Consider the following 27969-nt stretch of genomic DNA (forward strand, 5'->3'; position numbering starts at 1 on the left):
GTATATTGGGGATGAGACTTTATAATATTCAGGTTTTGTAATATAAAGGCTTTACAATATTAAGGCTTTGTAATATTGGGGCTGGAGTTAAGTTACTCAGGGAATGAAACAGAGGGTTTGAGATACCATGACTTAAACAGACACACTCTAGTTCAAGAAAATGTCATCTTTGGGTGACAGACACACTCTCTGGTTAACAAGAATGCTCTTCTTGTACAACCTATGAAACTAAGTGGGTGCAAAGTGGTTCTGGAGCTCAGCAGTAAGTTGAGTGCCACATGTCTGCCAGAGAGCTATGAAATCGAACCCTAAAAGGAGAGAGGTAAAGAAGTGGAGGGGGTGTATGAAACTGAGTGAGGGGAGATGTAAAAGCAGGACAGCTGGCATGGAGATTATATGCATTGGATAGGCTGTAAACCTTGGAGTACCCAACCTGCAGAATATTGTGTGCAGTTCCGGTGTCCTCAACATAAGAAGGACATGGAGCTGTTGGAGCAAGTCCAGAGGAGGCCGCGAGGATGAGCAGGGGCTGGAGCACCTCCTGTATGGAGATAGGCTGAGAACACTGGGGGTGGAGAAGAGAAGCTGCGTGGAGACCTCAGAGCAGCTTCCAGTGTCTGAAGGGGGCTACAGAGACGCTGGAGAGGGGCCTTCATTGGGGACTGTAGTGATAGGACAAGGGGTGATGGGTTCAAACTGAAACAGGGCAAGTTTAGGTTGGGTATAAGGAAGAAGTTCTTTACTGTAAGGGTGTTGAGGTGCTGCAGTGGGCTGCCCAAGGAAGTCGTGAATGCTCCATCCCTGGCAGCGTTCAAGGCCAGGCTGGACGGAGTCTTGGGTGACATGGTTTAGTGTGAGGTGTCCCTGCACATGGCAGGGGTTGGAACTAGATGATCTTAAGGCCCTTTCCAAACCATTCCACGATTCTATATTGGGAAGAAGGATCCTGCCAGCCCAACCCTTTGCGGGATTCTATGTCCTACGACCGGGCTTTAGGACCCAGCGGCGCGGGTCGGGCGGAGTTAAGCAGCGTCGGAGCTGATTGAAGCCCGCGGCGCCGCGCGCGGATTGAAACCCCCCGCGTTGATTCGACCGCGTCCGGCTCCGTCCTGTAGAAAGCGTCCTATAGAAACGTGCCCAAATTGGTCCCGAACCCACCCAAAATAACCCAAATCCAGCTCAAGTTGCCCCAAAACCCACCTGAAATGCCCCAAACGAGCCCAAATTACCCAAATCCAGTTCAAGTTGCCCCAAACCCCGACTGATATGCCCCAAATCCAGCTCAAATTGTCTCAAAACCCACCTGAAATGCCCCAAACCAGCCCAGATTAACCCACAAACAGCCAAAACCCAGATGGAGTTGCCGAAAGATGCCACAACCCAGCGCAAATTGACCCACATCTGCCCCAAAATGCCCCAAACGGCCCTAAAACCACCCAGAAATGCACCATACCCGCTCCAAGAACCCCCAAACCCTCCCAAATGACACAAAACTCAGCCAAAACCAGCTTGAATTGTCCCCAAAGAGCAAAAATCACCCAAATTGACCCCAAAGTGCCCAAAAGCCCCCCAAAACAGACAGAAATGCCCCAAAACCCACCTCAAGTGTCCTCAAAATGTCCCAGGCAGCTGGAAGTGTCCCAAAACACCCTGAACCAGCCAGAAACGCCCCAAAACCCACCCAAATTGCCCCCAATCAGCTCAAATGACCCCCAAAGTGGCTTTAATGGTCTTAAACCAGCACCCAAATAGCCTAAAATGCTCCCAAATGCCCCCAAAGTCCTTGAAGCAGCTCAAAACCCACCTGAAATTCCCCAAAATGCCCCAAAAGTACCCAAAGCAGCTCTAAATCCACCCAAAATGCCCCAAAGCAGCTGGAATTACCCCAGATTATGCCCAAACAGCACAAGTTGGCCCAAAATCAGCTCAAAACCCTCCAGAAATGGCCCCAAACACCCCAAATTAGACTCATAGCACCAGTGAAAACCCATTTTATTAATGGGGGGATGTTTGACCCCACAAAAACCCCTCTTTTTAACCCCCCACGGGTAGTTCCTTTGGGGGGGATATGGGGGGATCTGGGGTCAGTCCACCTTGCGGTGAGGGGGAGGTTTGGGGTCTCCCCCCCCCCCATAATACAGCAGCTGCCCCAATAGGAGCCCATTGCAGGCGGCCGACGTGGCAAAGGTCAAGGTCAGGAGTGGGTCCTCTGCCTCCTGTTGGAGATGGAACATTGCGGGGGGTGGAAAAGGGGATTTGGGGGGTCCAAGGTGGAGGGGTCTCACCTGAAGGGAAGACCTGCACCTGGCTCCCCCGAACAGGAGGGTAGTGGTGACCCCCGAGAGCTGCCCCGTGTGGCCTTGGCTGTAGTTGGTGGTGGCTTAAAGGAGCTGGGGGGGGGGGGGGGCCGACGACAGAAAGGGGAGGTCACACATGGATGCTTCACATCAAGGACCCCCCTCCCCGGGGTTGAATTGGGGGTGATGAGGAACAAACCACTGGGTTTATTTGGGGGGGAATGAACCATTGGGTTTATTTGGGGGGGGGTGGGGAATGAACCATTGCATTGATAGGGCGGGGGGAGAATGAACTAATGGGTTGATTTGGGGCAGAATGAACCATTGGGTTGAGTTGGGGAGGAGAATGAACCATTGGGTCAATTTGGGGGTGGGTAGGAATGAACCATTGGGTTGAATAGGAGCAAACAAACCACTGGGTCGATTCAGAGGGTCTTATGGTGACCCAGAGTTTACCCCCCCGCCGTGGGTGCCCCCCCTCACCCTGCTGAGGATGATGATGGGCAGATTGGCTGCTTGGAGGAAGGTGATGAGCCCGGGGGTGGTATGGGGGGAGAGGAGGGTGCCCAGTAACACCCTGTAACCAGCCACCAGCAGCGCCCCTGCAGAAACAATGTGGGGGGGGGTTGTTATAATGAAGACAAAGGAGCACCCATGGGTGCCCCACAGACCCCATTTACCTCTTCCCGTGTCCCCCTCAAGTGCTGCATGAGGAAGCCGAGGGTCATGGTCTGCAGGAGGAGGAAGAGCACTTCACCCCAAGCACTGGGGGGGGTGGGGAGAGAGTCACAGGGGGCACCCATGGGTGCTGCCCCCATCACCCCCCCTTTAGGTGCATCCCTACCTGAAGGGGAAGGCCCTGGAGCAGCCATAGGCGACACTCCTGGCCAGCACCAGCAGCTCCAGTGGCACCCCCGGGACGCTGAGCCCGGCCCCGCTGGGGGCACCCAGCACCAGCAGCACCTGTGGCAGCTTCACTGGGGGGGGAGGACACGGGTGGGTGCCCCCAGACACCCCCCGGTGTCCTCACATATAGACACACATGCCAGTAACACAAGCGTTTTTCACTCTCACCACTAGTGCGACTGCATTCTGTCCCCTTACAAATACACTCGTAGCCTTGCAAAAAAAGTAGATTTTTGTACTTTGTATAAGAAAGAGAATTCTGCTTACTTCTATGAGCAACATATGTAGAGGAGGAGATTTAACAAGGCAGAAACCGTAGCAAGACAGTGACTGAATCTCCTGAGTATCCATTAACAGATACCAAGTTTAAAGGGCACTTACTAAATGCTAACCATGTTTGCCTCAGCTGCAGGCACACTCTGAAGTCCCTCTGGAATCCAGTATCATAAACAGTGAGGTCAGATCCAGGTATTCCTTTCAGATGGTCGTACTCCCAGTAACAATGCCAGATGCCTGTTAAAAAACAATCGATACAAAATGAGTGTTTCTGAAGAGTGCAAAGACAAGGTTGGGGTTTTTTTAAATCTTTGACAAGCGAAGTGTTTTGTCCTCAGCACGTCAGGTAAGCAAAACCCAAACACGCATTACTGAGAGACTAGTCAGCTGTAACATCACATATATAGAAAAGAAAGATCAGTACAAGCACACTGTGGGTAGGTAGTTCGGGTTACTACATCTGCTGCTAAGTGTCAGCACAGCTGGATTCTTACTAAATTTCGCTGCCATTTAAGCCCTTCTCACTTAACTGTGTCTAAACCTAGGCACTAGTTCTCCCACCTATAGCATTTAATTGATGTAATCGCTCACTTTCCCTGCCCAAAATTAAGCAATAAGGAAAAATAGGCTCAGAGGCTGGAGGATTACACCTACCATAACCTATAATTCCAATCACACCAAAGATGAAAATCCAGAAGAGAACCCCAGCTGCGAACCTCAATAACACAGGGAAGAGCATACTCACAATCATTGCAATGAACAGCCCACTAGAAAGACAAGAAACAGAAACACAGGGAAAACAAGTGTGAGACTCTTTCTTGCATGCCTGTTACTCCAAATGAGGGCCACTTCATCTCATGTAAGAGAACAGTTTGTGAAAACATATTTCAAAATCTTCCTTATGAAATATATCCTCATGGCTCTCTACTGCTAGAAACAGATAGATTATATGTGATGATCTCACAGGACACAGCCAGAAATGTTTGCGCACACTAAGTTCTCAGGGTGCCTGAATGGGACCAGTACAGGTGTGGTTTGGTCATTTACACTGGCTGACCAAGCCACTGCCTTTTTCAGGCCATGGCCCAGTCTACAGCACAGAAAGTTAAATTGGAGAAATACCTGTGTGTGGGGAGGTTGCTGGTTTACGTCCTCCATTTAAAATCCCTGCTTGCAAAGAAACAGTATTAGGAAAGTAACATTTGAGGAGCTTTCCTAGAAAAAAAGAATTCATTTTAGGAGGAAAACCAGTGACTTTCTAGCCGTCGGAAAAGAAAATGATCGGGGCATAGTGATGCATGCAAAGAAACTGTTAAGAGTTTGTAAGTAATGCAGAGACACTATTTGAACAAAAAAATGACTTGAACCTTCTGTCATGTACCGTAAGTCACATTATTTGTTTCACAATCAAGTTCTGATCAGATAGCTACCTATATCCCCATTCCACATCCGGACAGATTGGTAAAATGACTGACCCTCACACCAGAAATCACAGACCACTTCAAGCTCTGTGGTTTCAGTAGGCCTTCTCTCTGTTGGCGAGGGAACGTCATTCAAAACCACCACTTAGATTTTGTTTTCAGAACAATTTTTAAAATGCCCGCAGTTACAGGAATTATAAAAACAACCAATGCTGAAAAACTTAAAACTTTGATACCACAAGACTAGTAGAATCACTCATCACAATGCTAGAGAAATCATTTCTGATTTCACCAAATTCAATTGCAAGATGCTGGGTTGCACTTCTAAAGCACATGCCACACAAATGAAAATAATTAGGTGAGTGGCACTACCATTGCTGTCAGTAGCTTGCAAGTCAGCCAGGAACAACTGCTCACCTCTTGTGCTTGCCTGGTGGACAGTTTTATTTGTGCTTAACGCAGGTTTTTGAGGTATACTTCGTTTCCTTATCCGTTCTATTAATGATTCAAATTCACGATCCGAGCTATCTGATTCTACCTCTGCACTTTGTTGTAATGCCACAGTTGGCACTTTGTTTTCTGTACTTTTTTCACAGCTTCTTTCTCTCCTTCTAACAAGCAAGTCTGGACTGCCTCTGGAGATTGGCTCTCTCAGATTCTGTGGAGGTGCGAGTTTTATGCCCTTCTGACTCTCTTTCAGGTCTTTCACTCCCCCTTTTTGGTAGTCAGATTCTACAAAGACAGAATCACCAGCGTCACTTGAAGCCTCTGGATACTGCAGTTCTTGACAGCAACTGTTTTTCTTTCCAGAAGTCATCCACTTCTTCTTGGCCTTAAGATCCTTCTGTGCTGCAGTTCAAAAGAAACAGCTTAAAGTTTTGATAATCAGACGAGGCCCTCAGTGCCATGGGTTAGTGGTGGCCTTGGCAGCGCTGGGGAATGGTTGGACTTGATGACCTTAAAGGTCTTTTCCAACCCAGTTGGTTCTGTGATTCTGCGATTCTGTAATTTCATTTAGGAAATTTACCTTTGTCTTAACAGAAAAAAAAAAAAGTCCTTGAAAAAGAAAGGAAAACACAAAGAATAGAAACATATCTTCCCATGTTCTTTATTACACCTCGCCCATTTATCATCATACTAAAGGGCAAGTCACCGAAAGATGTACTTTTTTTAATACATCTTTTTTTTAAAAAAGTACCTTAAACCCCATGTATGTACACATCAGCCATCAAGCCCAGCAATCCTGAATAGTAACTAATGCTGGCATAATCTTCATTCCCAGTAACAAAAGCTATGCGCATGCAGAAGTAAGGCTGAACATTTCATGCTAAAGTTTTATAAAACCACCAAGTGAAGATCAGACCACAGCCTACAGCACAAAGTGCACATTTGTCAACAAACAAGGCTTCTGACATCTCAAATTTGACCTGTCAAGATCAAAGGATCATGTCAGATCTCTTGGTGACTTATTTTTTCTTTTAATGGTGCTTCTGGTCCACTGTGCTTCCCCCATTTGCCCTCCAGAAACCATTCCATTACCTTCTTACAGCCTGCAGTTGGCATACATGTTTCAGGGTTGACATCCTCACCAGCTGCAAAAGATCCCATCCTTCTTGAGCAGGGGTCAGAGCTTTTCCAGGTTCCCATGAGATCACTGTTATCATCCCTCATCTACCAAAATTCTATCACCTCATCACTGGCCTAGTGGCTGTGTAAAGAATTCCAGAGCTCTGTTCACTCATTCTACTAAAGTCCAGTTTGCTCCTATCAATGAGAAGTGCACCAGACAGGTGTAGTCAGGCTCTGAATGTTAGTAAACCAAGGCACTTTCCATCCTTTGGGGGAAAACAGGGATCCTCTGCTCAGCCAAGCACTGAAGCCCCACAAGTAATGGTTTGCTAGAGCATCTTGTAGCCAGTGTTAACAGGACCACACAGACGTCCTTGGCTAAAGAAGCTCCAAATTCAAGGTCTATCTGTGGCTCTGCAATACTCTGGCCAAAACGCGCATCGAATCAAAGGTATCTAGCTTAACAACAGTTACCTTCTTTCTTTCCTCAGTGTCTTTTGACCACAGAATGAGCTACTACAGCCATAGGATATGCAAATCAGTGTTCCAAAGTCCTCTCTTCACAGCGATCATCCCACATTTGCAGCTCAGTCTAACCAGCCATGAGTTAGACCAGCCAGTCTCTTTTCACAGACCCAAATGCTAGCAGATAGTCCACAGTCTGTATCTACAGATCTACAGCAATGCTTCAAAATATATACTTGTCGGATCATACTTTCTTCTGTTATTCCCACAGTAAACAGAAAAGCCTCAAGCAAGAGACAAAGTGAACTTATGTTTAACATGCTCTCCCCAAAATTTATGAGCTCAGAAATGAAGGCTACCTTTCCACCCATTAAAATGCCTGCTCTGTATTTGCTGTTGGCTTGCCATGCTTTGTTGGGCTTTTTCTCGCTTTCAAGTCCAAGCAGAAATCATCCAAGTCATCGATCGAGTCCTTCAAACTGTAAAACGAGTGAATAACATGAAAAAGGGAGGCATAAACAGGAAATCAGAAGAGTAAGTATGCCTTACTGAAAACAGCAAACAAAAAAAAGCCACACAATGTAACATCATCAGTTGCTCACAGCAAACGTTACCAACCGCGTTCAGTAATAGGAATGGCAATAGAGCATGTACACCTCCAAACATACCATTTTACATTGACCTGAACATACAGACTGAACACCAACAGTTCTGGCTGCGCTCACTCCTATAAACATATCTGCCTACGAACCGCTAAAACTTCTACTAATTTTTCTGTATTCTGAATAGTAGGTGTGATAGAGAAAACTAATATATAAAAGCCATTAATTACAGCACCCACCTCACATACGCCTTTTTTGAAACAGATTTGGGAGTTTTCATTCTAGCTAAAACTGAAACAAGAAAACATCATTGAGAACAAGGTTCCATTTCTTTTGTTATGCTTTTCTTTTTTAAGGAGAAAATTTTAGTAAAACTTTGGTCTAAAGTCTTAAAACCAAAAAACCCCACAAAACTAAAACCACCACCAAACATAAGAATCCATTATATAGAATTCCAACTCTCAATTCCCCAAAGCTGACAGCAGCTTTCTTCATGAAGCATTTCCTTCTTATGAAGCATATCCTTCCTAATCAATCCTTGCCCAGCACAAAGCCAGAGAAGTGCTGTTATGTATCTTGCAGTATCCAGTACAGCCTTCTCATATATGTGGATCATTGGGGGTGGAATCGATATTGGGTTTATCAATAACGGGTTTATCGCTATTTTCTCCAAACATTTCAGTGACTGCAGGTAGTAGCTTTTCTGCTGCAAAGAGGTGTCCATATGGTTATTCCACTAAGTGACTCCAAAAAAAAAAACCCAAACAAAAAAGTCAAACAAAACGGTAACAATACCCCACTGCATTTTAATCACTCCAGGAATATTGTGGTGACTGCTAACGACAAAAATACCGTTCAAGCAGTGGTACTGCACGTGCTTGAAGCAGTGAGTCTTAGAGATATGCCACCAAACTTTCATACAGAATTATTATGAGAGATTCAAGAAAGTTGTAAGAAGAACAAACTTCATTAAAGCATAAATCAGGCTGGGGAGAAAGAGCAAACATCCAAACCCTGATGCTAAGCTGAAGGTGCCGGGACAGAAAGCTAGTGCTGGGCATCAGCTAAACACGGTGCCCTCCGCAACAGTGCCACCAACATGGCAATCCACCCTTGCTTACCCACCTAAAACTCCATCTGTGGATGACCTCGCAGGGCAGCCCTCTCAGATGCCCCATAAACCACCTCCCTAAGTGAGAAAGTCCAGACCCTGTACCTAAACCTGATATGTTAGGACAAAACCAAATACCCGGGCAAGTTCTACACAGGGTGCCCTCCAGAAGAGTGCCACCAACATGGATGTCCTCATTCACCCACCTCAAACTCCATCTGTGTAAAGCCTCACTGGACAGCACTCTGCAGTGACCAACAAACCAGCTCCCTAAGGGCAAATGTCCAGACACTGCTCCTAAGCCTAATGTGGTAGGACAGAAACCATGGTTTGGGCATTTCCTACACATAGTGCCCTCCGGAATAGTACCACCAGTATGGATATCCTCACTTACTTACACACCTAAAACTCCATTTGTGGAAACCTCACTGGACAGCGCTCGCCGCTGACCCACAAACCAGCTCCCTGAGTGCAAACTTCAACTGAAGCAGAAAGTTCAGCCATGGCACCTCCTAAGAGTACTCCATGCCTAGTGCTCATCGCTAACTAGGAGGTTGCTCTAACTGTGGCTTGCTCCATGCCTTGCCACTGCCCCAACCAGAGCTGCTCCAGTTCGAGAGGACTGTAATGAGTTCACACACAGGGTATGGTGAGTGAGGGGTAATTTGAGGCTCACTTAATGCAAAGGGGTTGATTGGGGGTTGCATGGACCTGGCAGATCAGGCACTCCCACCACTCTCTCACGTACTCTCTTGAACATGGTGTTATTTCCACATCCAGCCTATCGTGCTGCAATTAATTCCATCTAATTGGTCCATCTCTGCCTGCTTTACTGTCATTATACCAGTCCAAATGCTACGTTATTCCCCCCATCCCAATTGTGACATCCACAAATGAAACCAATGCAAAAAAACCCAGCTGCCCAGCCAGAAAATCATTTCACTTTTTTCACCTTTTGATTATTTTTCACCCCATAAGCTCACAATTCTATAGATTTCCATTTTGCTGGTTAACAGGCAGAAGGAAGGGGGGGGAATCATTCTGGAGTTTTTGCTTCCATACGCTTTTCTCCCGTTTTTAGCACTGCACCCATGTGTCACACATCAGGGTCTCTTGACAAAAGCAGCATTCTCCTGCTGGGGAAAAGCTGCTGGGAAGGAAATTTTCCTCCGAGCTCTAATCTCAGATTTCTTCAGGTTTCCCACGGCTCTTCCTGTGCTAGAGCACAAGAGAGAGCGTGTCCTCCGGGCTACCCCAGCACACCGGTCTGCCTTGAGCGCTCACCTAGCCTCGCACATCCACAGAAATGGCACAATAATGGAAATTGCCATTAACAGGAGGAAAGAATTTGCAGTAACTTCAAAAGTAAATGTCCCATAAGGTTGAAGGAGCCCACAATTAAAGCCAAAATGCGGCATTAGGCCTAGAGGAGGGTGTAACTGCTAAAACACTATGGGCAAACCACACGTAGACTCCCCTGAAGGCACAAAACCTCAAGTGCCAGGGATTGCAGGCCATTAGGGCCTGGACACAGGGCAAGGAGAAAGGAAGTACCTTCAGCCATCACCTCAAAGAGGCATCCCAGTCAAAAGAGCACAAGCCCAGGACTCAGCACACGGATATGTGGCTATTTTTTGGCTCCCCGTGCTTGTTTTCTCCCTGGGCCTCAATTGATTCATGTGAAAAATGGGGATGATAATAGCCATCTAACAGTGGCAATCTTGGAAATATTAGCTCTGCTCAAGCAGGTGAGGAGATGACTGGGGCTGGCTCTGCCTCTCCCTCAGGTCAGAAAGCTGGTGCTGGGAATCACTTCCACACGGTGAGCTCTGCTACGGTGCCACCATCATGACAACCCACCCTCACCCTGCCACCTAAATCTTCATCTGCACTTGGGTGTCCTGGAGCATGGCTTCAGAGTGCAAACCTCCAGCCTCTCTTCCCAAGCCCATAGTGCCAGGGCAGGAAGCTGCTGCTGAGCATCACCTACGCAGGGAGACCTCTGGAATGGTGCCCCCAACATGGCAATGAGTCCTTGCTTTACCACCTAATACACAATCTTTGTACTGCCACTCTGCTGAGTGCTCGTGTGTGCAGAAACATGGTTTCAGAGAGCAAACGTCCAGCCTCTCTTCCCAAGCTCAGAGTGCCAGGTTACAATGCTGCTGCTGAGCATCACCTACACAGGGAGACCGCCACAACAGTGCCACCAACACGGCAATCCACCCTTGCCTTGCCACCTAAAACTCCATCTGCATACTTCCCCTCTGCTCAGTGCGCTCCAGTGTCCTACAGCACAGCTACAGAGTGCAAATGCCCAGCTGCTCCTCCCAAGCCCATAGTGCCAGGACACAAAGCTATTGCTGACCATCACCTACACTTGGAGACCTCTGTATCGGTGCTGCCAACGTGGCAACGCACCCTTGTTTGCCACTTAAAACACCATCTGTGTACTGCCTCTGCGTTCAACAGAGCACATGAGAAGACTGAATTTAGAGGTCCAGAGCATCCTAAACGGTCAGTCAGTGGGAGCTGGCTACCACAGCCTTTTAATGCTGTTTTACACTTCCCACACTCAAAGACTATGGAGAGGAAATCAAGTGCTGAGATTTGAAATACCCCTAAGAAGAAACTCTTACCAAAAAAGGAGAATCTGTAAGCAAAACACCACTGTGCTGAAAATGCAAAGCCGCAGAGAAAACCAAATGAGTAAAGAACAGCTCAGATTGAAGTTAAGCAGCATCCTGGATGCTAAGTTAGTGAGGCGACACTTTTATAATCTTCAATAAGCTTCTGAAAAAGGCCGGGCTGAAGTCCCTGCTAAACTAAATCGCCTCATTGCCTTGCAATGAAGTAGATAGCTAGAACAGCTACAAAATGACCCTGCTCCTCTGCCCCACATCACCTTGTCACCAGCCAATTCTTCCACCCCCTTTTTTCCTTCCCATGTTAATGCCTTCCATCATAATAAGGCCTCCTACCCACTGCCAAAACTTACTTGGCACTCTTTACTTTAATGGCCTCAGTTGTCACGCGAGCATGTGCGTCTGCCCCCGGGACCGCAGCCCCGTCGCTCTGCCGGAGGATCTCGTTTGCAGTTTGCTCTTTCATTATGGCTTTAGACTTTGTTGTTTCCCCCTATTTTCCTTTGTACCCTTTTTTTACTGTCTCTGAAGGACTCGAGCACACTCTATTTGCTGCTGCACAGAATGGCTGATGCCTCTGTAGCTGACTCAAACCTGAGACTGAAAAGGACTCGTTAGTATTTACTAGTGGTAGCTGCTTTCCAAAGAAACATAAAAGGGGGTTAAACAAAAAGAGTAAATTGGAAAACCCAGAGAAGCGGAGGAAAATTGCTGTTCTTCCTGGTTTACGGGTAGGGAAACTGAGGCACAGAGCACTGAAATCATTCCAGAAAAGCTCGAAGGGGAGAGACGCAGAGCTTGAAAAAGACCCAGAGGGGGGCTTTACAAGGACACAACCTGAATCTTCCTCTGATCTAAAGACCTCGCTTGGCCACCTAAAACTCCATGTGCGTACTGCCTCTCTGCTGCCCGCTCTTGCGCTTCAAGATCGCACGCAAAGTTCTGCCTTTGCTGTGTGTGCCGACTTGCCAGGAGACGCGGTTCTGCACAGACGTGAAATAAACAGCTGCTTCACTGCTGTGGCTGACCGAGGCCTGCCCGAACCTAGAGACCGTTTCTCACAATCCAGCTTCTCAGACACCAAAACCCAAGACCAAATGACCCCCCAGACCCAAAACCCACCCCAGAACCCCCTAAAGCCCCCATCAGACAGCTCTAAACCCCCCCACATCCCCCAAAATCATCCCCCAGACCCACTAGAGCCCCCATCAGACCACTATAAACCCCACCAGACACCCAAAATCATCCTCCAGAACCACTAAAGCCCCCACAAGACCACTCTAAACACCATCAGACCCCCAAAATCACCATCCAGACCCCCTAAAACTCCAATCAGGCCACTCTAAACCCCCACAGACTCCTAAAAAAAACTCCCCCTGATCTCCTAAAGCCCACATCAGACCACTCTAAATCCCCCCAGATGCCCAATAAAAGTCCCCCAGACCCACTAAAGCCTGCAGCAGACCACTCTAAACCCCCACAGACCCCCAAAATCATCCCCCACACCCACTAAAGCCCCCATCAGACCACACTAAAACCCCACAGACCCCCAAAATCATCTCCCAGATCCCCAAAATCCCCCATCAGACCACTCTAAAAACCCCCAGCCCCGCCCAAAAAAATCCACAGACCCCCAAAATACTTCCCCAGACCCCCTAAAGCCCCCAGCAGACCTCTCTAAACCCCACCAGATCCCAAAAATCGGCCCCCAGAGCCCCTAAAGACCCCATCACACCACTCTAACCGCCCCCAAGCCCCAAAAATCATCCCTCAGATCCCCTAAAGCCCCCATCAGACCTCTCTAAACCCCCCCACATCCACAAAATCATGCCCCAGACCCCCTAGAACCCCCATAAGACCACTCCAAACCCCCCCAGACCCCTAAAAGCCCCCAGCAGACCACTCTAGACCCCCCCAGACCCCCGAAAGCCCCCAGCAGACCGCTCGAAACCCCAAACACCAAAGCTGGCCGCCGCTTTTCCGTGCTATCCCACGTCCTAACCGCGGCACGGCACGTGGGGGAGCAGCGATGAGGCGCAGGGAGCGGGTCGGTGCTGCCGCCATGTGGCCAAAACTCGGCACTGCACGTGGTAGAGATAGGGGCTGCGCATGTGGCGGTGAGCCAATCAGAGCGCTGGGGGGGCCGGGCCCGGAGAGATTGACAGGTTTCTTAACCAATGGTAACATGGGGTGGTGCTGGCCAATCAGCGCGGCAGGAGACCGGGCTCCGAGTGATTGACAGTCACCTTAACCAATGGGCGCCACGGTCGGGTCCTGCCAATGAGAGCAGCGGGGGGGGGGGGGTCGGGCTAGGACAGATTGACAGGCATCTAGGCCAATGGTGGCCACGGGCAGCTCCTGCCAACCAGAGAGGAGTGGGGGCCGTGCCACTAGTGATTGACAGGTGTTTCGGCCAATGGACACCGAGGGAAGCACCAGCCAATCAGAGCCGCTGGGGGTGTGACCAGGAGTGATTGACAGGCATCTCAGCCAATGGTCACCGTGGATGGCTCCTGCCAATCAGAGCGGAGGAAGGGCCGGGCCACGAGTGATTGACAGGAGTCTCTACCAACCGCGACTGCGGGCGTCACCTGCCAATCAGAGCGGGGGGGGGGGGCAGCAAAGGCGAGATTGACAGGTTTCTCGACCAATAGTGGTAAACGCAGGCAGTGGCCAATCAGAGGGACTCGGGCTGGGGCCAGGGTGATTGACAGGTGTCTCGAGCAATGGCAGCCATCGGGCAGCTCCATCCAATCAGAGCAGTGGGGGGCCGGGCCACGAGTCATTGACAGCCATCTCGGCCAATGGCGAGGATGATGGGCTATACCCTGTCGTCGTTCCTCCCCTGACCACCCCCCCCCCCGCATTAGCACTGTTCTATTACTGTAACACTCGCTGGGATCCGCGTTCGAGTCCGGCGGGTGGCGAACTCCGGACACACACCCCTCCCCATCCCCCCAAATCCTCCCCAAACGCTTACCAAGAGTTTGGGAACCCCCAGACCCCACCCCCCTAAAAAATAACACCAGGACGCGGCTGCAGTGATGGGGATTTATCCCATTTGGGGTGTCACACACCCCAAACCAGCCCAAAACCACCCCAAAACAGCCCTATATACGCCAAAACACCCCAATAGCACCCCAAAAACCCTCCCCAGACCCCCAAAACCACCCCTGAAACCCCCTAAAGACCCCCAGAGAAATTTCCTCCCCTCAAGACCAATTAAAACACCCCCTCAAAATGCCCCCCAGCCCCCAATACCCCCCAAGCCCCTCCAAGACCCCCTAGATGAACCCCTAAACCCAAAACAGCCCCCACAGACCCCAAAAAACCCCTCACACTCCCCACAAGCTCCTGTAAACCCCCTAAAGCCCCTCCCACACGGCCACTAAATCCCTGCCCTGACCCAAAACCCACCCCAGATGACCTAAAACCCCAATCACACCACTCTAAACCCCCCCTCAGACCCCCCAAATCATCCCCCACACCCCCTAAAGTCCCCATCACACCACTCTAAACCCCCAGGACCCCCAAAATCATTCCTCAGACCCCTACAGCCCACATCAGACCACTCGAAACGCCCCAGACCCCCAAAATCATCCCCCAGACCCCCTAAAACCCCATCACACCTCTCTAACCCTCCCAGATCTCCAAAATCGGCCCCCAGAGCCCCTAAAGCCCCCATTACACCACTCTAACCCCCACAGACCCCTAAAAACCTCCCCCAGACCCCCTAAAGCCCCCATCACACCACTCTCAAAAACCCCCAAAATCATCCCCCACACCCACTAAAGCCCCCATCAGACTGCCCTAAATCCCACCAGATCCCCAAAATCATCCCCCACACCCCCTAAAGCCCCATCAGAACACTCCAAACCCCTCAGACTCTCAAAATCATCCCCCAGACCCACTAAAGCCCCCATCAGACTGCTCTCAACCCCACCAGACCCCCAAAATCGTCCCCTAGACCCCATAAAGCCCCCATCAGACCTCTCTAAACCCCACCACATCCCCAAAATCAGCCCCCAGAGCCTCTAAAGACCCCATCACACCACTCTAACCGCCCCCAAGCCCCAAAAATCATCCCTCAGATCCCCTACAGCCCCCATCAGACCACTCTAAACCCCCCCGACCCATCAAAAAAACAACCCCAGACCCCCTCATCAGACCGCTCTAAACCCACACAGACCCACCAAAAAAAAACCCCAGACGCCCTAAAGCCCCATCAGAACACTCTAGACCCCCCGAGACCCCCGAAAGCCCCCAGCAGACCGCTCGAAACCCCAAACACCAAAGCTGGCCGCCGCTTTTCCGTGCCATCCCATCTCCAAATCGCGGCACGGCACGTGGGGGAAGCAGCGATGAGGCGCCGGGAGCAGGTCGGTGCTGCCACCATGTGGCCAAAACTCGGCACTGCACGTGGTAGAGATAGGGGCTGAGCATGTGGCGGTGAGCCAATCATGGGCCATTCCGCCCCCCACCTTAGCACTGTTCTCTTCACAAACACTCCTTGGGATTCGCGTTCGAGTCCGGCGGGGGACGAACTCCGGACAAACCCCCCCCCCCCCCAGACACACACAAACACCCCCTCCCAAACCACCCCAAATGGTTCCCAAGAATTTGGGAACCCCCAACCCCTCCCCCCCAAATAAATAACACCAGGAGGCGTCTGCAGGGATGGGGATTTCTTCCATTTGGGGTGTCACACACTCCAAAACATCCCAAACCCACCCCAAAACCAGCCCAAAACACCCCAAATCAGCCCTAAATACCCCAAAACAACAAAAAAAGAGCCCTATATACCCCAAAACACCCCCAAAGCACCCCCAAAACCCTCCACAGACCCCCAAAATCATCTCCCAGACCACCTAAAGCCCCCATCAGACCTAAACACCACCACATCCCCAAAATCGGCCCCCAGGGCCCCTAAAGACTTCATCGCACCACTCTAACCCCCCCAGACCCCCAAAATTATCCCCCTGACCCCAGAAAGCCCCCATCAGAGCACTCAGACATCAAAACCCAAGACCCGGTCCCTCAGCGTGATGCTCACCCGAGACTCCAACTTCTCACCTTCTTCCTTTCTCTGGGACTCTGCTCTGGGAGGGGCAGTTTCTTGCCTGACCTGCTGGAGGCTGCTGCTTCTCCCTGCTCTTCACTGGCATCTTCCGCACTGCTTTTCTCATCTTATTTCTTCTCCTTTCTCTTCTTCACCCGTCTCTCCTAGGCGTTCTTCTTCTTCTTCCTGGTCATCAGAGGCAAGCAGAGGGGAAAACCAAAAACCAGTGGGTTTTTGAATGTAGAACTCCCAGCCAAGTGTTTCACAGCAGAGACAATCCCCTGCATGTCTGGAAACCAGCACTCACAGCAACTGCAGCCCTTAGTGATGGCCTGTGCTGGGGGCACGGGCTCACAGAGTGCCTTAGATAGGACTGGGGAAGGGGAGCGGGGGCACAGCTTGTGCAGGGCTGTGCTCTCAGCTGCCGGCACTCGCCTCTGACAGGATTGTGCCTCCACCCACAGCCCAGACCACGCCCCCGTCCCTCATGGGACTCACCCCAGCACAGGACCCGCCCCTTCACTAGCCCCGCCCCACAGCCGAGACCACGCCCACAGCCACCCAGCCCACAACACAGCTCACACCTCCCAGGCCTTTACTGACCCCGCCCCTCCCGTAGCCCCACCCACCCGTGGCCAGGCCCACGCCCAGCATGGAATGACCCCTCCAGCCCAAGCACACCCCCAGCACTTGATCAACCCCAGCTCTGGCCCCGCCCCCCAGCATGGTCCCCCCCAGGCTGGCTTCAGACCTGCCCTCCCAGCCCCGTCCTGGCCACGCCCCCAGCCCCACACGTGCCACACCCACAGCCTTTGCTCCGCCCTCTTGGGGCCACGCCCCCAGCCCGGGCACATCCCCAGCCCTGCTTTACTCCCACCCAGAGCCCTGACCACGCCCTTACCCAAGCCACGCCCCCATCGCAAAGCCCCCCCAACTCCGGGACTACCTGAACCCCGCCCCTAGCTCAGACCCCACCCTGGCCACGCCCCCAGCCCCACCCACAGCCTAGACTACGCCCCCAGCACAGTGCCCAACCCTTGCCCACACCACAGCTCCACCCCTCACTAGCCCTGGCACCACCCACAGCCTCCATCACACCCTCACCTGAGTCCCTGCCCCTTGTCCCTCATTGGCCCACCCCAACAGAGGCCTCGCCCCCTGGTACCACCCACCCCGGAGCCTAGACCACACCCACCCCCACATTAGCCCCTCCCACAGCACAGACCAAGCCCCCAGGCCTGTGTTAACCCCGCCCTGGCCCCACACCCAGCCCAGACCCACTGTAATGGCATTAAAAAAGGAACTAAAAGTGAATCAACCTGACTACAACTTGAAGAAAAGGGAACAAAAATTGACTAAAAACCAAATAAAAAGTGAATTTAACAAAAAAGAATGCAACAAAAAGTGAAAACAAGCAATTATAAATTATGAAAAAGTGAATGAAAATGAATGAAACTGACAAAAAAAATTCATGGGTGTTGGAGCACTTACGGGCACGGGGGGAAGTGAGGTCCCTACGGGACACTTGGGGATCCCTATCGGGTGCCGTGTATGCAGATGCTGCTGCTGTTATTGCAATGCCAGTAGTCAATAAAAGCTGTGGGGCGTGAGTTGTGGGTCTATAGGACGCTATGGGGCAGTGGAGGGTGTCTACGGGGTGATATGGGTTGCCATGGGGCAGTGTGTGGGTCACTCTGGGGTCTCTGTGGGTAGTTATGGGGATCTATGGGTCACTATGGGGTCTATATGGGTCGCTATGGAGGGTCCAATGGTTGCTGTCGGGTGTCTATGGGTCACCGTATGGCTCTATGCGATGTCTATAGGGTGTACGGGGCTCTATGGAGTGACCAGGGGTTTCTCTGGGTCGCTACGGGGCATCTGGGAAAAAAAAACAACCGGTTACTAAAAAGGACGTGAAAGTAAATAAATCTGAAAAACCAATTAAATTAATAAACAGCAAATAAAGCAGAATAAAACTGCGTAAAGTCAACAAAAAGCAAATAAAAGTGAATAAAGCGATTATAAGTTATTACAAAGCAAGGTTACAAAGGGGTTAGCTAACCCCTCCCCTCCCCTAAGCCCCTCCCTGCCCCCCCTAAACCCTCCCCCATCCCCTCTCCTAACCCCTTCCATCCCCCCAACCCGGTCTCTCCACTCTGCAGGGAAGGGCTACGGGGAGGGAGGGGGTTCTTATACCTGCCCGGAGTCCATCCCGAACGTCGTGTCCCTTCTGGAATCGCAGCTCTCGTCGCCGACCACCCCGGGGTGCCCGACCTGTCGCCTGCAAAGAAGAGCTCCCACCACCGCCGCCATCTCTTCGCGCGTCTCCTGTTGGCCACCTTTCCTACCCACCGCCGGGCCAATCTGCTTCCTCCGCTCCCGATGGTTGCGCAGTCTCCTCCGTCGTTGCCACCACCGAAAATGTGGATCTTTGCTGCGGACTGAAAGCTGCTCGCAGGCGATACCTGAAATGTCCTAGAAGGAAAAGCCCTACCTATCCAAATATTCCTCTTAACTCCCTAGACAACAACTCACCAGTGCCTGCACCTCAGCTCATAGCGACCCCTGCTAGGATGTCACTTTTCATCTACCTTGGTCTCCGCTGGATCTCCTCATACTTCCTGATGTTCTGGCTCTGCTACCTCCTTCTCTGGCTGTCCATCCATTTCTGTGCACGTGGGCCAAGCTGCCTGGGGAAAAAACCCTCTACTCTCTCTGCATCTATCTACCAAGCTTCCTCACCACACACCTTGGCCTTGTGGCATGCCTAGCCCTACACCTTGGCCGTGCTCCATCCTTCTATCTATCCCTCATCATCTCCTCCTGCCTCTCCACGGGCACATGGAGCATGGGCAGACCTGTGCCTGCTCTCTCCTCCAGGCCTTTGCTTCCCTGGCTCTTCCCAACTGGCACCCGCATGCACGCAACTACCCAGATCCTTCCCAAATAACAGCCTTCATCCTATGAGATGCAACAAACCTCCTTGCCACACACAGACCTCAATGGCTACTTCCTCTATCTTCCTTGTCCTCCCCCTCCTTCTCCTCGCCTGCTTCCTAAGGACCCCCTGACACCAGGACCCCAAAACAGCCCCATGCACCTGGCAGTCCACCTATCTGGACGATGCCATCTCCCATGTCAGCACACCCTTAGTGCTGAGCACGAGTTGTTCCACTTCCAAGCACCTCTGATGGAACCAGTCTAATAAAGCTGTGCTGGCCCTGTGTTAGCCGCATGAGCACACCCAAAGTGCCATGTGCTCCCTAACCTAACACCTGTGCTACCTCAAGTGCCACCTACACTACCCTAAGTGCCACTTACGATACCCAGCCTAACACCTATAGTACGCAAAGTGCCACCTACAGTATCCAACATAACACTTATGATACCCAAAGTAACACCAACACCACCCAACCAAACACCTATGGTATCCAACCTAAGGCAATCTAAAGTGCCACCTACACTACCTGAGGTGGCACATACTCTACCCAGCCTGACTCCTACAATATCTGAAGTGCCACTTACACTACCCAGCCTAACACCTACGATACCTGATGTACCACCTACAGTATCCAACCTAACACCTATAGTACCCAAAGTGCCACCTATGGTACCCAACCTAAGACCTTTCTTATACAGCCTAACAACTATGCAACCTGGTACCTAGGCTAGCCAAATTGCCACCTACACCACACAGCCTGATACCTACACTACCCTAAGTGCCACCTATGCTACCCAACCTAAGACCTATGATATCCAACCTAACGCCACCCCAAGTGCCACCTACACTACCCAGCCTGACACCTACAATACCCAATGTACCACCTACACAACCCAACCTAACACCTATTGTTCCCAAAGTGCCACCTACGGTATCCAGCCTAATACCTATGACAACCAAAGTAACACTGACACTAACCAACCTAACACCTATGATATCCAACCTAACACCACCTAAATTGTCACCTACACTACCCAGCCTGACATTTGTGATACCCAATATACCAACTACGATACCCAACCTAACACGACTGTAGTTCCCAAAGTGCCACCTGTGGTACCCAACCTAACATCTACACTACCCAAAGTGCCACTTATGATAATCAACCTAACACCTATGGCTCACAAACTGACACCTAAAGCATCCAGCCTAGCACCTATAATACCCAAAGTGCCACCGATACTATCCAGCCTATCACCTATGATAAGCAAAGTAACACCACCACTACCTAACCTAATACCTATGATTTCCAATCTACTGCCACCTCAAGTGCCACCTGCACTACCCAGCCTGACACCTATAATACTCAATGCACCACCTACAGTATCCAACCTAACACCTATAGTACTGAAAGAGCCACCTACACTTCCCAAACTAACACCTATGGTTCTCAAAGTGACACCTACACTATCCGACCTAACACCTATAACACCCAAAGTGACACCAACACTACCCAAACTAACACCTTCGTTATACAACCTAACACCTATGCTTCCCAACCTGATACCTACACTAGACAAATTGCCACCTACACTACCCAGCCTGATACCTACGCTAGACAAATTGCCACCCACACTACCTCCAGTGCCACCTACACTACCCAGCCTGGCACCTATAATACCCAACTTGACACCTACACCACTTGACTCCTGCACTTCCCCACCTGCCGCTGCCTGCACCCCTTAACACCTGCCTGTATCCCTGCCAATAGGACAACCTGCTAATACCCTACACTGTGTCCCCAGAGTGTGCCCTTACCTGCTGGGGCCCTCTCCTCGGGCCTGCGTTCCAATGATGTCCTGCCTCTTCACCCTCTGCTGCTCATCCCTAAACACCCACCGTGACCACCACCGACCACCACCAAGCAGTGCCCTCCCACATGGGCCAATGCAGATCTCCTCATCATCCTCTGGTGTATCCTCACCGCTCAGAGCTCGTGCCATTCGGCACCTCAATGGGCTGACATTGCTAAAATAAACCCACTCCCTTCCATCGCTGGCCAGCCATCCTCCTCCTCCTCCTCCTCCTCTTCCTCTTTGTCTTCATCATCCTCCTTCTCCTCTTCTTCCTCCACTTCCTCCTCATGACACCTTGCTGTAAAAAAAACCAGGGCACCAACCATACAGGATGATGCTGGCATTGGTGTTGACAGCTTGTTTGTGGCCACACACACACGTCTAGTTGCCATAGTCCTCCTCTGAGAGGTTGAAGAAGGTCAGCGTGGACAGGCGGCCCCTGCTCTTGATCCGCACACCTGCCAGACCATTGGCTAACCTGCAGGGTTCAAAAACACATGATGACGCTTAGTGCGCAACATGCTGTGCCCCCTGCCCTTCCCACCAGCCAAGTCCCACACATTCCCCCTCCAGACTCCTCACATCCCACCAAGACAAGCCCTGACATGCTCTCCATCCCCTAACCCATCTCCCCGCATGACCTACGTGGCCCACATCAACCCCACCAGCCACTGCTATTGTCTCTGAGAGAAACAACACAGTGAGACCCAGCACAATGTATTGAACCCACTCTTCCTCCACACAAGGCCCTTGACCACCTTGGCTCTCACCTGGTGTCTTCCCTGAACCACAGAAACTCTGCCCCAGGGATGGGGCGGAGAATAATAAAAGTATAATACTCACATGTTGAGATAAGAACAGTGTAATAACTACAGTACAGTCAGAGGATCATAGGACCAACCAGGTTGGAAAAGACCTTTAACATCATCAAGTCCAACCATTCCCCTGCACTCTCCGCTGACCCACAAACCAGCTCACTAAGGACGAATGTCAAGACCCGGCTCCAAAGCCTACTGTGTTAGCACAGAGATCAGGAGCTGGGCATGTCCTACACATGGTGCCCTCCGCAACAGTGCCACCAACATGGATAGCCTCACTTACGTACGCACCTAAAACTCCATCTATGTAAAGCCTCACTGGACAGCACTCTCTGCTGACCCACAAACCAGCTCCCACAGTGCAAACGTCCAGACCCTGATGCTAAACCTAAGGTGCCAGGACAGAAAGCTGGTGCTGGGCATCACCTACACAGGGTGCCCTCTGCAACAGTGCCACCAACATGGCAATCCACCCTTGCTTAGGCACTTAAAACTCCATCCGTGCACAACTGCACAGGACAGCGTTCTGAGACACCTCATAAACCACGTCAAAAGAGCGAATGTCCAGACCCTGTACCTAAAACTAATGTGTTCGGACAAAAACAAATAGCTGGGCATGTTCTACACAGGGTTCCCTCTGGAACGGTGCCACCAGCATGAGTATCTTCACCTATGTACCAACCTAAAACTCCGTCTGTATAAAGCCTCACTAGACAGCGCTCTCAAGTGACCGAGACACCAGCTCCCACAGTGTGAACGTTAAAACCCTGACGCTAAGCCTATGGTCGCAGCACAGAAAGCTGGTGCTGGGCATCACCTACACATGGTGCCGTCCACAACAGTGCCACCAACATGGATGTTCTCACTTAACCACCTAAAACTCCATCTGTGTAAAGCCTCATTGGACAGCACTTTCCAGTGACCCACAAACCAGCTCCCAAACCGCAAATGTCCAGACCCTGTACCTAAGCCTAATGTGTTAGGAAAGAAACCAGGATGTGGACAAGACCTACACAAGGTGCCCTCCAGAACAGTCCCACCAACATTGATATCCTCAATTGCTCAACCACCTAGAACTCCATCTGTGTACAACCTCACTCGACAGCACTCTCCGGTGACCGAGACAGCAGCTCCCGAAGTGTGAATGTCCAGACCCTGATGCTAAGCCTAAGGTGCCAGCACAGAAAGCTGGTGCTGGGCATCATCAACAAATGGTGCCCTCTGTAATAGTGGCACCAACATGGCAATCCACCCTTGCTTAGCCACGTAAACCTCCTTCTGTGTACAACCTCACAGGGCAACGCTCTCAGGCGCCTCATAAACCAGCTCCCTAAGTACGAATGTCCAGACCCTGCTGCTAAACCTAATGTGTTAAAACAGAAACAAAGAACTGCGCACATTCTGCACATGGTGCCCTCCGGAACAGTGCCACCAGCATGGATATCCTCACTTACTTACAGACTTAAAACTCCACCTGTGTAAAGACTCAAAGGACAACGTGTTTGGTGACCAACACAGCAGCTCCCTAAGTGCGAACGTCCAGACCCTGCTCTTAAGTCCAATATGTTAGGACAGAAATCAGGAGCAGGGCATGTCCTACTCATGCCACCCTCTGCAACAGTGCCACAAACATGGATATCCTCGCTTCCTTTGTCACCTAAAACTCCATCTCTGTAAAGCCTCACTGGACAGCACTCTCCGCTGACCCACAAACCAGCTCCCTAAGTGTGAAAGTCCAGACCCCGAACGTAAGCCTAAGCTGCAAGGAGAGAAAGCTGGTGCTGGGCATCACCTACACATGGTGCCCTCCGCGACAGTGCCACCAATGTGGCAATCCTTAGACACCTAAAACGCCATCTGTGTCAAATCTCACTGGACAGCACTCTCTGCTAACTGAGACACCAGCTCCCACAGTGCGAATGTCCAGACCCTGACGCTAAGCCTAATGTGTTAGGACAGAAATGACGACCAGCGTGTGTCCTAAACATGGTGCCCTCTGCAACAGTACCACCGACGTGGCAACCCACCCTTGCTTAGCCACATAAAACTCCTTGTGTGCCAGACTTCAAAGAGCAGCACTCTCACACGCCCCATAAACCAGCTGCCTAAGTGCGAATGTCCAGACCCTGCTCCTAAACCTAATGTGTTAGAACAAAAACAAAGAGCTGGGCACATTCCACACATGGTGCCCTCCGGAACAGTCCCACCCACATTGATATCCTCAATTGCTTACCCACCTAGAACTCCAACTCTGTAAAGCACCACTGGACAGCACTCTCAGGTGACCGAGACACCAGCTCTCAAAGTGCGAACGTCCGGACCCTGATGCTAAGCCTAAGGTGCCAGGAGAGAGAGCTGGTGCTGGGCATCACCTACACAGGGTGCCCTTCACAACAGTGCCACCAACATGGCAATCCACCCTTGCATAGCCACGTAAAACTCCATCTGTGCAGGACCGCTCAGGGCAGCGCTCCGGATGCCCCATGAACCAGCTCCGTAACTGAGAATGTCCAGACACTGGACCTAAACCTAATGTGTTAGGACAAAAACAAATAGCTGGGCACGTTCTACAGTGGGTGCCCTCCGGAACAGTGCCACTGACATGGATGTTCTCACTTATGTACCCACCTAAATCTCCATCTGGGTAAAGCACCACTGGACAGCACTCTCCTCTGACCAAGACACCAGCTCCCAAACTGCGAATGTCCAGACCCTGTGCCTAAACCTCATGTGTTAGGACAGAAATCAGGAGCTGGGCACGCCCTACACACAGTGCTCTCCGCCAGCAACATGATTACACACCTAAATTACACTTAATTACACACCCAAAAACCCATCTGTGTTAAACCTTACTCGACAATTATCTCAGGAGACCAATACACCAGATCCGTAAGTGTGAAAGTCTAGACCCTGTTGCTAAGCCTAAGGTGCCAGGAGAGCAAGCTGGTGCTGGGCATCACCTACACATGGTACACTCCACAACAGTGCCACCAACACGGTAATCTACCCTTTCTTAGCCACGTAAAGCTCCATCTGTTCAGGACCGCACAAGGCAGCGCCCTCAGACGCCCCATGAACCAGCTTCCAAAGTGCGAATGTCCAGACGCTAATGCTAAACATCATGTGTTAGGACAAAAAGAAATAGCTGGGCACGTGCTACAGTGGGTGGCCTCCGGAGCAGTGCCACCAACATGGATATCCTCGCTTACTTACTCACCTAGAACTCCGACTCTGTAAAGCACCACTGGACAGCACTCTCCGCTGACCCACAAACCAGCTCCCTAAGTGCGAACTTCAAGCGAAGCAGAAATTAAGCTCCAGAGAGGTCTGTTCCTTCCTATTCCATTCTATTTCTCCTTCATGGTGTGTCTCCAATCCTGACATGCTCAGTACTATCCAGTGTTAAGTCATTTAAACAGTTCAGAAAGAGCATAATCCTTCATGTTTCATTATACCGTGTGTTCTCTGCAAACAGCATTACACAAAGTGATAGACCTATAGCAGAAGCAGCCTCAAACAATACAGCATCAAACCAAAAGCAATACAAGGATCTGCCATCCAAAACCCATTCCTCAGCTTGTTTGCACCATCTGGAACAGGAGACACTATCAGCCCCTTTCTTGCTCATGAGTAATCGCTCCATCCATTTACCTTCTCCCAACTCAGCCTCCAATGACCAGGACAACACATGTCTTACCAATACAACTCTTACAACCTGCTACTTCTTTCTTGTTTTCCTTCCACCGCAAGCATTGAAGTCCAACAAACATCAGCAAAGGCCTTTACATCTCCCATCAGATTCCCAATACGCTGATATGTGTCTTCAGAAGCCTTTCCAGGGAATAAAATGGTCCCAAATGAATACTACTTGTGATTTAGACAGAGCCATCTTTGCTTGGGATCTCTTCTAAATGCACTTCAGTGGGAGTATAAGGAACACCACCTTTTCCAGATCTATTTGAGTCTGATATCAACATGCTTCACATTTCTCATCGCTATGTATATACAAAGCTAAATCATAATGTCTCAGTTGCTTCTGGGTAATACAATTCTGGATGATAACTTGGAAATAAAGCAGTTGTACAGGTTATGCATGATCAATAGAAGCATATAAATATTACTTACTGTCAGATGATCAAGTTTCTGGTATGTAGGAAGAGGATGGAAGGGATTCCAGCAGTCTTCCCTCTAGTCTTGCTCTGGATGATCGCATGCAGACAAGAGCAGCATCAAGGCTGAGGACAACCAAACGAGAATGGACAACATTAGACCAGCAAAAGCATTACTGGAGCGCTCTAAACCTGTTTGCTAATCCAATCCAGCATTGCCAAAGCACTTCAGAAGATCAGGGAGTGCCAAAAACATGCTGGAACCCTGAAAAATGGCTTTAGACCTTATTGTTTCCCCCTATTTTCCTTTGTACCCTTTTATTACTGTCTGTGGAGGACTGATGTCACTAGCACAGTCCGTTCACTGCAGCATAGAATGGCTGACGCCTGTGTAACTGACTCAAACCTGGTACTGGGCATCACCTACTCAGGCTTCGTTGCCATATTGGTGGCACCATGCTGGATGTCTCCATGTGTAGGTGATGCACAGCCCAAGCTTTCTGTCCTGGCCCCTCGGGCATGTGAGCAGAGGCTGGATGTTTGTGCGGTGTGCTTCAGGACACTTGAGAGCACTCAATGTAAGTGCAGTATACATAAGAGGCTTTAGGGAACCGTAGTGCTTTAAGCTAGGGTCAACTGACTTGTTGATGGCATCATTCTGGAGGTGGTCAGGTGTAACTGCTAGCCAACAGTGGCTTCCTGTACTGGCACCTTAGGATTAGGAGCAAGGGCTGGATGTTGGCACTGTGGGAGCTCTGCTCCAGAACACCCAACTGCATTTCACTTAAGAGCAGTACAGAGAAAGAGTTCTAGATGGCAAAGCATGGATGGATTGGCATGTTGGTGGAACTGATCATGAGATCCCCATGTGTAGGTAATGGCAAATAACATCCAACTAATAACACCTGAATAATTCCACCTTCTTATCACTGCTCTACTTTGGTTCTCTATAGTAGTAAATATTTCATTTAATAATCCAATACAGAAAAAAAAGCAGTGAAAAGCATCCTCCGAACTCTATCTTAAGCAAAGACATCTTTCAGTGCCCAATAACAGAAACAATAAAACATATCAATAAACAACCTTAGAAGACCTAAACACCTCCTATAAATATAAAACCTTACAAAACCTTACAGAGATAGTTATTAACACATACATTAGTAAAGCTTTACAAAACCTGAAACACCTCACTCAGCTGATTCCATCACATTAAACAACCAACAACAACAACAGCACAACACATCACAAGGCTCAAAAGCTACAACAGACAAAGCAAACACCAGAAAACCAACCCTGCTGAAGCCCAAAAGCTGAATGAGCCCCCAGCTGAAACACTGAGCCTTATATACCCCAGGCACCACCCACAGCCCCTCCCTCAATGCCCTGGGGCAGGGGTGGGGCAAACCACCACCTGAGTTAAAAGAGGCAGGGTGAGGTCTGTTGCCTGTGCTGGGTGATGTCTGTAGCACAGAAAAGGTCAAAGAGAGAAAAGGATTCTTCAATAAAGCCAAAACACCAGGATTTGCTGCAGGATTATATGCATGTTCCATGATGCTCAAGAGTGGCTCTCAGAGAAACAACACAGACATGGAGTTATAGGTGGGAAAACAAGGATAGATTGCCATGTTGGCGGTACCTCTGCGGACCTCACTGTGTGTAGCTGACGCCTAGTGCAATACTGTAGTTGTATATTGGGGGTGAGACTTTATAATATTCAGGTTTTGTAATATAAAGGCTTTACAATATTAAGGCTTTGTAATATTGGGGCTGGGGTTAAGTTACTCAGGGAATGAAACAGAGGGTTTGAGATACCATGACTTAAACAGACACACTCTAGTTCAAGACAATGTCATCTTTGGGTGACAGACACACTCTCTGGTTAACAAGAATGCTC

The 27969-nt window shown here is 50.2% G+C and overlaps 1 protein-coding gene and 2 long non-coding RNA genes across 24 annotated transcripts in view; 1 reads left to right on the forward strand and 2 right to left on the reverse strand.

Annotated features, from left to right (window-relative positions):
• LOC115608472 overlaps nt 1-21342 on the reverse strand; it is a 31211-nt gene extending 9869 nt beyond the window's left edge. Inside the window, exons 1-6 of one of the 2 annotated variants that reach the window (XR_003991555.1) lie at nt 20902-21341; nt 20818-20838; nt 20191-20281; nt 19915-19970; nt 19654-19710; nt 18149-18155 (exon numbers count right to left, since the gene is read on the reverse strand). This is a non-coding gene — a long non-coding RNA (uncharacterized LOC115608472). Of the gene's footprint in view, nt 1-18148; nt 18156-19635; nt 19711-19914; nt 19971-20190; nt 20282-20817; nt 20839-20901 lie in introns of both variants that reach the window. The other variant, XR_003991556.1, reaches the window with a different exon arrangement.
• LOC115608470 (choline transporter-like protein 5-B) lies at nt 1976-16820 on the reverse strand. Of its 21 annotated transcripts, none has more exons than XM_030487317.1 (15): nt 16366-16613; nt 15565-15705; nt 11646-12275; nt 7776-7827; nt 7294-7413; nt 6440-6608; nt 5318-5749; nt 4602-4694; nt 4134-4246; nt 3585-3716; nt 3142-3274; nt 2978-3062; nt 2781-2899; nt 2286-2390; nt 1976-2216 (listed from the first exon to the last, which is right to left on the reverse strand). In XM_030487317.1, exons 9-15 carry the CDS (start codon nt 4228-4230, stop codon nt 2195-2197), a joined length of 693 nt encoding a protein of 230 aa, XP_030343177.1. In that variant the 5' UTR covers nt 4231-4246; nt 4602-4694; nt 5318-5749; nt 6440-6608; nt 7294-7413; nt 7776-7827; nt 11646-12275; nt 15565-15705; nt 16366-16613; the 3' UTR covers nt 1976-2194. The 21 variants fall into 21 exon arrangements, 15 of the variants coding, with proteins under 15 accessions (XP_030343177.1, XP_030343178.1, XP_030343182.1 ...); XM_030487318.1 differs by having other exon boundaries at nt 16346-16613; XM_030487322.1 differs by lacking the exons at nt 15565-15705; nt 16366-16613 and adding an exon at nt 13234-13250.
• Nucleotides 8689-22611, forward strand: LOC115608473. The gene is made up of 3 exons (XR_003991557.1): nt 8689-8729; nt 11951-11953; nt 22524-22611. It is a non-coding gene; the product is annotated as an uncharacterized LOC115608473 (long non-coding RNA).
• The last annotated feature ends 5358 nt before the right edge of the window (nt 22612-27969 follow it).

Source organism: Strigops habroptila, chromosome 5, assembly GCF_004027225.2.
Source record: "Strigops habroptila isolate Jane chromosome 5, bStrHab1.2.pri, whole genome shotgun sequence".
NCBI lineage: Eukaryota > Metazoa > Chordata > Aves > Psittaciformes > Psittacidae > Strigops > Strigops habroptila.